Raw genomic sequence first — 14,027 nt, 5'->3', positions numbered from 1 at the left:
CTGGAGCATAGAGCAGCTGATAGTTACTGGAAAGATGAAGCTTTTTGAATAGAACTAACTTCTAAATCTGTATAATACCTGTCACTAGTTAATTTGAAAACATTTGTTTTCCACCAGTGTACCCCTTTAAGACAAAAACGCAACATAACTGTATTTACATCTGGTTTTGCTGTTCTTTTTTCGGAGTGGTAAAGGATTACATGTATATTCACACAGTGAACTGCATTAACATCTACATGATACCAATGTGCCAAATGTTGACTCCAGATATTTGATCTTTTGTACCTGATTTATAGAAAAGTTCCTCCCAGTGCTTTATGCCAGCAAGCGAGTCTCCACACACAACCTGTGGGGCTCTTTGCCATTTCATCTCGCAGCTGTCGCCCATATTTAAAAGCTTTTAAACAGGAGGAGGCATGTTATCGTCTTATAGCAAGTGATTTCACTTCAGGCACTACTTAAGTTCCTGTAAGGCGACAAGACCTTGTTTAACATCTGCTTTTAGGTCATTTACATCGTAACTTCTATACTGTAACACACGGTTGTCTATGGAATATAAACATGGGAAATTAGCAAATATTTATAACTAATGTGCTGAAACTAGCAGAGTTGCAATGTTCCAGATGGCTTTTTTTTTTTTCCGTCAAAATAATTGCTATTTTCTACTGCTTGCTAGTCTGTCACTAACCACCAAAAAAAATTAACGTGCAAACCTATTTTCTGTACTTTTAGCTTTTGCAAAAGTCTGCCCCAGGTATGTCCTAAAGTTAGTTGATGATCAAAGCGATGAAAGAATTTACCCTTAGATCACAATATATAGCTCGGCTTTTTCTTACATCTGCATCATTATCTTGTCACATGCAAAATCCCTTGTCGGACATGTGTTGATTTGACATGTCTCTGCGTTCATGGTATGTAATGGCTGATTTCTTTGGTGCAATTCCTACAATTTTTTTTTTATTGTGCTCCTTAACTCACTAGTATCTGTTGGCTTGAAAACCTAACATTTGTACTAAACCTTAACTTTACAGGTTTGTAAACTGGAAATCTGTAAAATTGAAAGTGTACCACTAAAAACTACTATGGACCTGCCTTATCATAGTGTTCCACATAACACTCAACCCACCGTACAAAAAATAGAAAACAAGCCCACTGTTTGAAACTCCAGGTTTCAAATAACTGGGTTATTGTGAAAACTTTTTACAAGATTTATCAAAAGGTGTAAGAGAAAAAGTGGAGTGATTTTCCCACAATGACCAATCACAGCTCAGCTTTCACTTTACCAGAGCTCGTTAGCTGAGCTGTGATTGGTTACTATAGGAAAATCACTTCAGTATTTCTCAGAGTTTGATAAATCTGGGCCTTTGTGTTTTTCTAATATCATTATAAAGGAGAGAAAAAGAAAAGAGGCACTTCCTTGTGTGATGGTAAACATAGGTTTGTTCTCCCGTCCCCTCACTGCAGGTGTATACTCACCAGGGTGGTTGTGCAGGAAAATAGGCTCAACTCCATTGAGGGTGTGTATTACATGAGATGCTGTCTCCTCCACAGAGACCAGAACACGCCTGAGCTACTAGGAGGGAATGTTATCTTGTTTTATTAACTGGGAGATACTTTTATATGGTCCAGTGGAAGGCGCTAGTGTGCGCTGATATGAGTTGTTGAATTTTATGTGGGTTTGACCAATAAACCAAATTAATTATGCTGATCCTATCTGTGGTAACCATATACAGTCATGACGGTAAATGTTGGCACCCCTGAAATTTTTCTGGCAGAAAAGGATTGCCGTAACACATATTTCTCTATCTGCTCCATTGGGGGACACAGACCGTGGGTGTATGCTGCTGTCTCTAGGAGGTATGACACTATTGCAACAAGAGAAGTGTGCTCCTCCCAGCAGGATATACCCGCCTCCAGGCCCTGAGGTAATCAGTTTAAGCTTAGTGTCTGGAGGAGGTGGACATGGTCTGGATTTCTCCAGACCAGGACTTAAGTTTTATTTTCCATTTTCTTTCATGTTTTAAGGTGGGGACTCAGGAACTGCGACTCACTGTTTCCCCATTGTGAGTAAGGGGGCACAGACATTGCGTATATGCGCTGTTCACCCCCCCCTTGCCAACGGGCAGCGCCTGGGGTTGTACCTCATGGGTCCGAGTCACCCTATCTCCTTGCTTGCACATGGTAGCCCGGCATGATGCAGGTAATAAAAGCTGGCTGAAGACTTCATGAGGTAAGTTCTTCTGACTGAGGTTAGTATATTGCCCTTTCTCCTTAGGTGCAGATTAGCAACAGCTGGAGACCCTCAGTTTTTGGCCCACTTTTCTCATTGGTCCAATGGGGCTGACCTTGACAGGGGGTCCTTTATTACTGGGGTGAGCAGTGGCAGTTTGGATGGGGCACAACACTTTATTCATATATGTGTGTGTTGGACATCTGTGTAAGTGTTTTTACATTGAAGCGGCTGACAGCCGCGGCGTTCTCTATGCGGGCGCTCTGAGCGCCGATTCACTTTCGGCAGCGGCTGCTGCCGGCGGCGTTTAGTCCGTTCAGTTCCCCGCGAGCGCACACTCTTCGCATGTGCACTCGAGGCAAGGAGCGGGCGCCGTTACAGCCTTCTTGTTAGTACTTCGGCAGCCCGGTGCGCTTTAGCTCCGCCCACCCAGGGCCGCCGAAGCTTCTCTGGGCGCGAACTGTACACCAATCAGCGCTGTGCGCGCGATTGGTGGCAGAGGCCAATCAGCGGTGCCCCCTGCTCCTAACACATCCCTCACTTGCTATGGGCCAGCATTTCTCCTCTCTGGGACAGTGTTACAGCCTGCAGACCACTACGGGTTCGAGTCCCAGGGTGGGACAGAGTGTTACAGTGTTGTGGTTTAATTTTTTAAATAGGCCCATTGTGGTCTAAGTGAATCTCAATGCATGTGAAACAGTAAGATAAGTATCAGCATCACAGTGCAATGGAACACAGTCTTGGGTGAGAGAGGCCCAGAACGGCCTCCCTCTAAACAGTTAACTGGAGTGTAGCCACTCCTTTACTCTGTTAATACTGTAACTCTAAACTGTCTCGTTCTGCTGAACCCCTTGTTCTGCTTGCTCCACTGCTCCCCCAGACCCCACTGCTACTCTACCCCGGTTGTTCTTCTCAACCTGGTGGGTTCGGCCGCCCCTCCAGCCTGGGTTCCCTCCCTCTCCCAGTCTATATCCAACTTTGCTCAGGTCTCCCGTTATGTGGGGACTGCCTTGGAGAGGCCCTCCGGAGGGTCCCGCTCTCCCCCTATTCTGACGCTCTCGCAGCATCATAGGGGTGTGTCATCTGACTCATCCCCCGAGTCTTCTGGCAGGCACGGGCGCTCCCCTCGCAGGCATCGCCCCGTTGCTCCGACCTATAGCAAGCGTTGCTCCTCTAGAGAATGCTCCCAGGGTCGCCGCTCTGGCTCTCCAGACCCGCGTACCAGGTCAGTCTCTCTCTTCCAGGGCCGTCTCACACGTTCCCATTCACCTGGAGAACTTGTGGAAGAAGTTTCTGATTCAGCCTCCAACTCAGAGGACCGCACGGATTTGCCTAATGTGGTGTACTCATTGGTTGCGGCCATAAGAGACACCTTACAGCTAAAGGACCCAGGAACTTCGGATGTGGTCCAGAAGTTTCCTTTCATCGTGGCTGACCTCTTCCAGGGCTGCCTCACCTTGTTTCCATTCACCTGAAGAACTTGTGGATGAGGTTTCTGATTCGGCCTCAGACTCAGAGGGCTGCATGGATATGCCTGATGTGGTGTACTCAGTGGTTGCGGCCATAAACCATCTAAAGCAGTGTTTCCCAACCCAGTCCTCAAGGCACACCAACAGTCCAGGATTTTAATTTTTCCCTGTTCTATTCCAATGGAGTAAAACTGAAAAAACCCGGAATGTTGGTGTGCCTTGAGGACTGGGTTGGGAAACCCTGATCTAAAGGACCCAGGAACTTCGGACGTGGCTCCAGAAGTCTCCTTTCTTTGTGCCTGACCGGCACTCAAGACTTTCAGCTCTCACGCAGAATTTTATGCCCTGCTGGTATCCGCCTGAAGTCATCCTGACAAGTTTCAGGAAACGAAGAAGGTTCAAGCACGGTATTCCTTCGCCAAGGACCTCATTGCTCGGTGGACCTCCTCTCCAACTGTGGATCCGCCGGACTCCCGCCTCTCTAAGGCACCTACCTGGCCTTTGGCTGATGCGGCGGCCTTCAAGGATCCAGCGGACATGTAGGTGGATACTTTTGGCAATCTGTCCTTGAGGCAGCAGGTTCTTCCTGCTTTTGCTTCTGCCTGGGTGTCAACTGCCCTTTTAGTATGGTCTTCCAACTCCGCCAGGGTAGTCTTCAACATCCCTCTGGAGGATTTATTTAATCTAGCTCTCCGATGCTCCGCAGCCGTAGATTTTTTTCTGTGTTCTGCTTCCATGTGCAGCCACTGTGCTGCCTTTACCACAAGCTACCTGGTAGCCATCGTCCCTGCATGTGGCTTTAAGCCTGGAATGCGGATGCCACCTTTAAGAAGTGAGGCGACGGGCGAAAAAAGAGTTCTTTATTACCTCTGGTAAGACTCTCAGAACCGCTTCCGTCGGAAGTCTTCCTTCTGGTTCTGCGAACCTTTGGTACCAACAAAGGGTCCAGCCAGACGCCTTCATGGGAAGAGGGTTCCTCTTTCCGATCCCATTCCTCCCGGAGGTCGGCTATCCATTCTGGCCGTTTGGCGGCCCCATCAGGCACCCGTAGGCCTTCCTCGACCTGAAGAGTCCCCCCCCCCCCACCCGTCGACCGCTCTCGGGCGGTTGGTCGCCTCTTACCGCCGGTATGCCTGGACATGCAGCTTCAGGGGAACGCTTTTGAGGTTTATTCCAACCTCTCTGTGGTCTCCAAGAAAGGTATTTCTGTTCGCCCAGTCTTGGTTCTCGAGTATCTCAGCCAGCATCTTGCGTTCCCATCCCGAATGGAGTCTCTCCGTTCGGTGCTGGCGTCCATGGTTCAAGGGGAGTTTTCGTTCCTTGGTGGACATCAGGATGCCTGCCTCCACATCTCATTGTTTCCCGGTCATCAGCGGTACCTCCGCTCTGCAGTTCCGGACGGTCATTTTCTATTGTGGCTATCCATTTCGGTCTGGCCACTTCTCCGCGGACCTTTACCAAAGTCCTGGCGCCTTTTTGATAGCCTTTTTTGCAGACAACAGTTGTTTCCGTGATTCCTTATTTGGACTACCTCCTGATCTGAGCTAAAGCAGGACCCAGATCCTGGAGAGTCTTAGTCTCAACTTCCAGACCTTGTCCCACTTCGGAGCCCCAAGCGCTCTCCTGGGGCTCCATTTCGATGCGGCCTCTGCCCACTTTCGACTCCGCCGACTCTTTCAAGAGTCTGATGCCTTCGGCTCCCTGCTCCAGTTTCCATTCGCTTTTGCATGGATGTCCTAGGTCGATTTGGCGGTGGCCGTGGAGGCCGTGCCATTTGCCCAGTTTCATCACCGACCTCTTCAACTGGTGATTTTCTTCCGGTGTGACAGGTCTCCATTGTCTCTCGGCCGCAAGATCGTTCTCTCTCGTCATTCTTGTTGGTCCCTTCTATGGTGGCTTCGTTTTCCCCCTAATTTTTTTTCGGAGGTGTCCCTTCCTGTCCATCCCTGCCTGTCTGTCAGGCTGGGGAGGTGTTTTCAGGGACCGCCCGGTCTGGGGTCTTGGTCCCCTGGGAAACTTTTTTTCCCCTTCAACATTTTGGGGCCTAGGGCAATGCTTGCTTCTTGGGAATTTTCCTCCTGGGCGGAACTCAGTTTTCCAGCCATCTGTTATCTTCAGTCTGGCCGTCCCTGGGATGTGATCTTCTAGGCCTGTCCTCAGTCGTCCAAAACCACTGGTCCCTACATCCAGGGGTGTTTGCTGTGATCTGCAACACCTGGGGCGCTCCAGGCGTGGATCCCTGCTTGTCCCGCCACAACCGAAGCGTTCCTCTCTCTTGGTCGAGCCTTGCCCTACCTTGTCTATTTGGTGGTTGGGCTTTGCCCTACCTTATCTGTTTCTTCCCTTTCTTCTCCTTTCGGGGTCCTGAAGAAACTCTCTCAGTAGGACGTTTCAGCCATTCTAGTGGCCCAGCCTGGGCCCGGCGGGCGTGGTAAGTCTTCATGGTCAGGCTCCTGAACGACTTAACGTTGCGCCTTCCCTATCGTCCAGACCTCCTATCTCAGGTCTCCTGTGCCACCCCTATTACAGTCTCTGCTTTGACAGCGTGGCGATCGAGATCGCGGTTTTTAGAGCCGCGGTTTCTCTTCCCAAGTCATTCGGACCATGCTCGGGCCTCGCTAGTCCTCCTCGGCAAAAATTTACCACCGTTCCTGGCGGTCTTATTTTAGTTGGTGTGAAGCTCAGGTCTTGTGTCCTGTTACCTTTTCGGTTTCCCGTCTTCTCTCTTTCTTGCAGTCTGGATTGGAACTGGGGTTGTCTCTCAGTTCCCTTAAGGCTCAGGTTCTGACCCTTTCTATTCTTTCCAGCGTCCTCTAGCTTCTATTCTCATGTCCGGACCTTCCTTCAAGGAGTGGCGCATGCTGTCCCTCCTTATCAGTCACCTTCTCTGCCTTGGAACTTGAATTTGGTTCTGGGGGTACTCCAAGGTGAACCTTTTGAATCCCTTGGGGAAGTGTCCCTGCGGTGTTTTTCTTGTTGTTATCTCCTCCATTCGGAGAGTGTCTGTCTTAATTGGCAGCTCTCTCCTGCCGTTCTCCATTTCTGGTGCTTCACCAGGACAAGGTTGTCTTCCGGCTACATCCTTCCTTCCTTTTTGCCTAAGGTTGTTTCGGCCTTTCATTTCAATGAGGACATTGTTCTTTCATCCTTTTTATCCCGCTCCTTCTCCTTCTAGGGAGCATTTACTCCAGAAACTGGATGTGGTTTGGGCTGTTGGGTATTACCCCTCTATCTCTTCTTCGTTTCGTCAGTGCGATTCCTTTTTCATCCTTACGGAAGGTGGTCGTAAGGGACAACCTTCTTCCAAGGCTACCACTTCTCGGTGCATCCGGTCTGCCATTTCGGAAGCCTATCGCTGTAGGGGGAAGATTCCTCCCTTCAGGGTTGTGGTTCTTTCTACCCGTTTCTGTTGGGGCATCCAGGGCTCTCCAGAACAAGCCTCGGCCTCGCAGTTTTGCAAGGCGGCTACTTGGTCGTCTTTACACACTTTCTCGGGGTTCTACCGAGTTCATACCTTTGCATCGGCTGATGCTAGTCTGGGCCGTAGACTGCTGCAGGTGGCAGTGGAACAGCCGTCTGTCTGTCTATCTGCCCACCCAATGGACTGCTTTGGTATGTCCCACGGTCTGTGTCCCCCAATGGAGCCGATGGAGAAAAGGAGATTTTTTTTTTTACACTTACCGTAAAATCTCTTTCTCGAAGGATGCATTGGGGACACAGCTCCCGCCCTTTTTGGGTTTCTCTTTGGTTCTCTGTCCGAGGGTGTGTTCAGTTATATTTTTTTTCATCTGGTTCTTGGACAGATATTTATTTTTATTTTATTTTTTCCTTGACCTGTCGGCCCTCTCCTATTGCTCTGGTACTAAAACTGATTACCTCAGGGCCTGGAGGCGGGTATATCCTGCTGGGAGGAGCAGACTTCTCTTGTTGCCATAGTGTCATACCTCCTAGAGACAGCAGCATACACCCATGGTCTGTGTCCCCCAATGGATTCTTGGAGAAAGCGATTTTATGGTAAGTGTTAAAAAAAAAATCTCCTTTTTGCCATATACATGTTTATTCCCTTTGTGTGTATTGGAACTAAAGCAAATTGGACATAATGCCACACCAAACTCCAAAAATGGTCTGGACAAAATTATTGGCACCCTTTCAAAATTGTGGAAAAATAAGATTGTTTCAAGCATGTGATGCTCCTTTAGACTCACCTGGAGCAAGTAACAGGTGTGGGCAATATAAGAATCACACCTGAAAGCAGATAAGAAGGAAAGAAGTTCAGTTAGTCTTTGCATTGTGTGTCTGTGTGTGTGCCACACTAAGCATGGACAACAGAAAGCGAAGAGAACTGTCTGAGGACTTGAGAACCAAAATTGCAAAACGGATTTAGGGGTTGCACGGTACAGCCCAGTGTCAGAAAGCTGGGTTTGCTTCCAAGATCTTGGGTCTTCCAGCAGGGCAGTTTGCAAAGGAAGAGTGGTCCAACACTGTAAGAGGTGTAAGAAGCTTATTGATGGTTATAGGAAGCAACTGATTTCAGTAATTTTTTCTAAAGGGTGTGCAACCAAATATTAAGTTAAGGGTGCCAATAATTTTGTCCAGCCCATTTTTGGAGTTTGGTGTGACATTATGTCTAATTAGCTTTTTTTCCCTCCTGTGTTTTTTTTTTTTTTTTTTTTTGGTTTAGTTCCAATACACACAAACGGAATAAACATGTTACTGCAATTCTTTTCGTTGAAAAAATACTTCATGGTCTTGAAAAATTTCAGGGGTGCCAACATTTCACTGTATGTGACTTTTAACCTCAGTGCCTCCACTAGAAGACTTATTTTTTTGTCCAGCCCATTGCTCATCATTTATAAAGAGTGAATTTGTGTTCCTTTTTTTTATTTACCTGTCAATGTATTCATTTCCCATGTATCTGTGGTATAGTGAGGTGCACATCAATAGAAGCTTAAGGGGTTATCCAGGATTTCTTCCAGAAACAGCACAACACCTGTGTTCAGGTTGTGTGTGGTATTAAAACTAGACTCCATGGATTTCAATGGAACTAAGCTGAAAAACCACACATCCTGAGGACAAGTGTTACACTGTTTCTTTTAGGAAGCAATTATGTTTTTCAAATCATGGATAACCCCTTTAAAGATGCAGGTCTTGTATTTGGTATCCCCAGTGTCTGTACAGTCTGATTTGAAGTTACAGGTCCAACCCACCCCAATACCCTAAAGGTTTATTTTCTGCATACAGCTGAAAATCTGTTTTCATTCATTTAAATGTTGATGGTTGATTGACAAGCACATGTATTTTTAAAATTAGTTCTACATAAAATAAAATATAAGTTTTTCAAGTATTCCCCATCAATTTGTGCTCATTACCCCATAATGATAAAGGGATAATAGAATGTTAGATTATTTTTGCAAATTTATTATTAAAAAGTTCACATGTAGATAAGTACAGTATTTTACGTCGTATAAGATGACCCTCAACTATTACAGTTAACATACCCCTCTACCGTGATATACGGTATGTTACCAGTGATTGGCTGGTTGTTGTATACAAAGCCTGCTTGGATTGGTCAGCTCTCCCTGTCCGCCCAACCCTTCCTGTCTCAAAGACTATCAAAGTGGTACGTGCCTCTTTCACCCATCTGCCCCCCCCCCCCCCCCCCTGTATCCTATTTCCATACCTCCTTCTCTGCCTCTCAGATCTCGCTTATGCGCCACCCTTGTATCCCATTAACGTACCTCCTTCTCCACCTCTCTGATCTCGCAAATGCACACTAGCGCCGCCTTTCAGATTTTGCACTTGCGCCGCCTCTCAAGTCTTGCATATTCACGCCTGCACCACCTCAGATCCCACACATATGCACTGCTTCACTGCAGTCCTCAGGAGTGAGATCTGAGAGGCAGAGAAAGAGGTACGGTGATGGGATACATACAGGGGCGGGCCGAACGGTTGAAAGATGTGTTTTTCTGGGCACAGCCCCGCTCTCTATCCATACCATGGGTGCCCCGCTCTCTCTGTATCCATACCCCGGGCGTCCTGACAGACTGCAGCACCTGCCCTATAAGACGACACCTGGCGTATAAGAAGAATCACGACTTTTGAGAACATTTTCCTGGGTTAAAAAGTAGTCTTATACGCCAGAAAATACAGTATTCAGACCCTTTGACGTAACACTTAAAATTTAGCTCTGGGGCCTCCTTTTCTCTTGACCATCAATGTTTCTACACCTTGATTGGAATCACTTGTGGTAAATCCAGCTGATTTGACATGATATAGAAAGAAACATCAGTGTCTATATAAGGTATCACAGCTGATAATGTATATCTGAACTGATTGCAATACAACTGCCTGTAGATACAGGATTGTGTGGCTACACAGCTCTGGAAAAGGGTATAAAAGATTTCAGCTGCACTGAATGTTCCCAAGAGCACATTGGCCTCTATAATTCTTAAAAGGAAGACTGGAAGACTCACCTGGCCTTAAAAGGAAGACTCGCCTGGCTGACGAAGCGCTCCGGCACGATAATGGCCTGTCGCTACCCCCGGTCTTACCATTTGCCTCCCTGCACTGTATCCCGCTTTTGTTCTGCCGAACGAATAAAGAAGTTTTGTACAGCATATTAAGTGAGCGCTCCGTGCTTTGGATCTATCCCTGTACACTTTAAACTTGTTAACTAGACGTGTTAGCACCTGAACCCTGGCTACATACTTCTATGGGAACCGTATCCAGCTGGAGATCACTGTGTTCACTCACTCAACAGGTGGTGCCCGATATTCTTTATTTCTGGACACTTAAAAGGAAGATGTTTGGAACAACCAGGACCATTCCTAGAGCTGGCTGCCCCACCAAACTAATCAGGGGAGAAGTACCTTGGTAAGAGGTGTCCGAGAACACAATGGTCACTTCCAGAAGGTCAACCAGTATTCTACCAATCTTAGCTTTATGGCAAAGTGGCCAGAATGAAACTGCACCTACATTAACACCCCCTCCCACCTGGAGTTTACAATAAAGCACCTAAAGCACTCTGTTATGAGAAACCAGATTCTCTGATAAAACAGTTAAGTTTTTGGCCTCAATTTTTAGCATCATATCTGGAGGAAACCAGACAGTTCTTATCACTTGCCCAATACCATCCCTACAGTCAAGCATGGTGGTGACTAGCAGCATGCTGTGTGGTTGTTTATCAGTGGCTGGGACAGGGAGACTGGTGAGGTTTGAGGTTAAGATGAATAGAGCAAAATACATAGATATTCATAATGAAACCTGATCCAGAGTGGATGGAACAAAGGTTAACCAAATAGACAATGACAGTAAGCACACAGCCAAGACAACACAGGTGTGGCTTAGGGACAAATTCTTGAATGTCCCTGAGTGGCCGAGCCAGAGCCCTCACTTAAACCCAATTGAATATCTTTGTAGACACCTTAAAATGGCTCTCTGCCGACAGGCCTTATCCGTCTTGACAGAGCTTTAGAGGATATACAGAGAAGTATGGCAGAAAATCCCCACATCCAGATGTACAAAATCTTGTGGCATTATACCCAAGAAGACTGGAGGCAGTAATCACTGTGGAAGGTGCTTCAGTTAAGTACTGAGTAAAGGGTCCCAATAAGGGTCAGATTGGGATAAAATATAACAATGTGAAAAACGAGAGTTTCTGAAGAATTTGAATGTTTTGTTGACCTCTGAATAACTGGTACATGTGAATTGCAAGTCTGTGGACAGTGAAAAAGGCCTTCAGCACATGCCTTTTGGATAAGGTGTGTTTGTGTGTGTGTAGTCCCCCCCCCCCCCTCTTGTGACTGCTGTCTAGTTGTCTAGTATTTAGTTGTAATCTTGGATTTGTTAAGTGTACGGGTTGCAGTTCAGGGCTGACAATGAGAACGAAAAATGCTTCCACAAAGGGATACAAGATGTGTTTAATGTTTTTTCTAATTTTGTTTTTGTTTCAGCTTCATCACGGAAAAGGAAGCTGGAAGACAGTCCCAAACAAAAGTTTAAAGAGCAAAATTGTAATGGAAGACAAGTTGCAAAGAAAAAAAAATCTGACTCTGTAAGTAGTGGTCAATCACATTGCATTGTTCAGTATAACTAGTTTGGGAAGTGTTTTTACAGTAGGAACTGAGTGTTGTAGGGCCAGCAGTAAAGATATCTAGCTTATGTTTAAATAAACAACTTTGACAAGTCAGTGATAAATCCACCAACTAGGCAATGAATTACTTACTTTCCAGTATGTTCTATTCGTGCTGTGCCCTCAGCAAAAGTAAGATGGTCTCTAAGGCTATGTTTACATCAGCATTACGGAGCTGCCTTACAAATGCTCTTAAAGGGGCTTGACTGAGTGTGTCACATCAGACAAACAGGTCCCATTGACTTTGAATAAGGACCATCGGATTTCCATTATATATTTTTTGCAATATTTTAGACACAAAAAAACATTACATGCAAAAAAAAATAATTCTACTAAAGTCCCGCCATTTTAATGGTATCAGCAAACAGGGCTCCTAATGTGAATGAGGCCTTACATGTAGCTAACTAATTGGGGCTACTCATTCGGCACTCCTCTTCCTACCAATCATAATGTATTGAACACTTTTGCAGACAAAAGGTTGCTGGACCATTCAATGCAGAAGAGATTGCTTTTGCCTGGCTCACTAGATCTATGGACATACTACAGTATTGAAAATCTCAGAGGTTTGGTATTGCTGGAATCTAGGATTGTGTCATTAACCCCAACTCTTTAAAATATACCAATCATTTTTATACCTACAGTCATGACATTGCAACCACTGAAAGGGGAAGTGAATAACATTGATAATCTTGGGACAGTGACTTGGGACAGTATTGGAGATAATTTTTCTCTCTCTCAACAGTAGAGGTGGCACCCTTTAAAATCCAGAAGAAAGTTTTTTATTTTTTTTTTATTCACCCATCAGATCTTTTTCAAATGTGTGCCAAGACTTCCATTTAGAGGCCATTTAATTGATGGCATCATCAGTTTTGTATTATCGTACTATATCGGAGAAGGTTAAAACTGGTTTCATTTATACAAGATGGTTCTGTTGTATGGACGCTGTGGAGTGTAGTGTGCAGGGAATGTACCCCAACATATACAGGGAATGTACCCCAACACCCATTAGGTTAACAGTAGACCAAATGACACGGCTGACTTGTTACTGTCACCATTTTCAAAGAGGTGGTCTTGCTCTATTACAGTTATAGTATGTTAACATTGGAAAGTCATGTACGCTGTATGGACACATACATAATTAAGTGGGCCTGTATGATGACATGGGGGGAGACTTATCAAAACCTACAGTGGGGCAAAAAAATATTTAGTCAGCCACCAATTGTGCACGTTCTCCCACTTGAAACGATGAGAGAGGCCTGTAATTTTCATCATGGGTATACCTCAACTATGAGAGACATAAGGAGAAAATCCATTAAATCACATTGTCTGATTTTTAAAGAATTTATTTGCAAATTATGGTGGAAAATAAGTATTTGGTCAGTATCAAAAGTTCATCTCAATTCTTTGTTATATACCCTTTGTTGGCAATGACTGAGGTGAAACGTTTTCTGTAAGTCATCACAAGGTTTTCACTCACTGTTTGCTGGTATTTTGGCCCATTCCTCCATGCAAATCTCCTCTAGAGCAGTGATGTTTTGGGGCGGTCTCTGGGCAACACAGACTTTCAACTCCCTCCAAAGGTTTTCTATGGGGTTGAGATCTGGAGACTGGCTAGGCCACTCCAGGACCTTGAAATGCTTCGTTGCCCGGGTGGTGTGTTTGGGATCATTGTCATGCTGAAAGACCCAGCCACGTTTCATCTTCAATGACCTTGCTGATGGAAAGAGGTTTTCTCTCAAAATCTCGCCATACGTTGCTCCATTCATTTTTTCCTTTACACGGATCAGTCATCCTGGTCCCTTGGCAGAAAACAGCCCCAAAGCATGATGTTTACACCCCCATGCTTCGTAGGTATTTTGTTGTTAGGATGCAACTCGGCATTCTTTTTCCTCAAAACACGACGAGTTGAGTTTTCACCAAAAAGTTCTACTTTGGTTACATCTGACCATATGATATTCTCCCAATCCTCTTCTGGATCATCCAAATGCTCTCTCGCAAACTTCAGACTGGCCCGGATATGTACTCGCTTAAGCAGGGGGACACGTCTGACACTGCATGATTTGAGTCCCTGGTGGCGTAGTGTGTTACTAATGGTAGCCTTTGTTACTTTGGTCCCAGCACTTTGCAGGTCATTTGCTCACAGTTCTTGTGATCATTTTGTCACCACAGGGTGTGAGATCTTGCATGGAGCCCCAGA

General features: G+C 45.8%; 1 protein-coding gene across 8 annotated transcripts in view; it reads left to right on the top strand.

Moving 5' to 3' along the window:
* SMARCAD1 (SWI/SNF-related, matrix-associated actin-dependent regulator of chromatin, subfamily a, containing DEAD/H box 1) overlaps positions 1–14,027 on the top strand; it is a 154,129-nt gene that overhangs the window by 68,898 nt on the left and 71,204 nt on the right. For all 8 annotated transcript variants that reach the window (XM_056567520.1, XM_056567511.1, XM_056567485.1 and 5 more), the window contains one exon: positions 11,652–11,752. In XM_056567520.1, the coding sequence (XP_056423495.1) occupies positions 11,652–11,752 (101 nt within the window). The remainder of the gene's footprint in view (positions 1–11,651; positions 11,753–14,027) is intronic.

The sequence above is a fragment of the Hyla sarda genome, chromosome 1, assembly GCF_029499605.1.
Source record: "Hyla sarda isolate aHylSar1 chromosome 1, aHylSar1.hap1, whole genome shotgun sequence".
NCBI lineage: Eukaryota > Metazoa > Chordata > Amphibia > Anura > Hylidae > Hyla > Hyla sarda.
The sequence above is the reverse complement of the archived record's forward strand: the minus strand, read 5'-3'. Positions and strand labels throughout refer to the sequence as shown.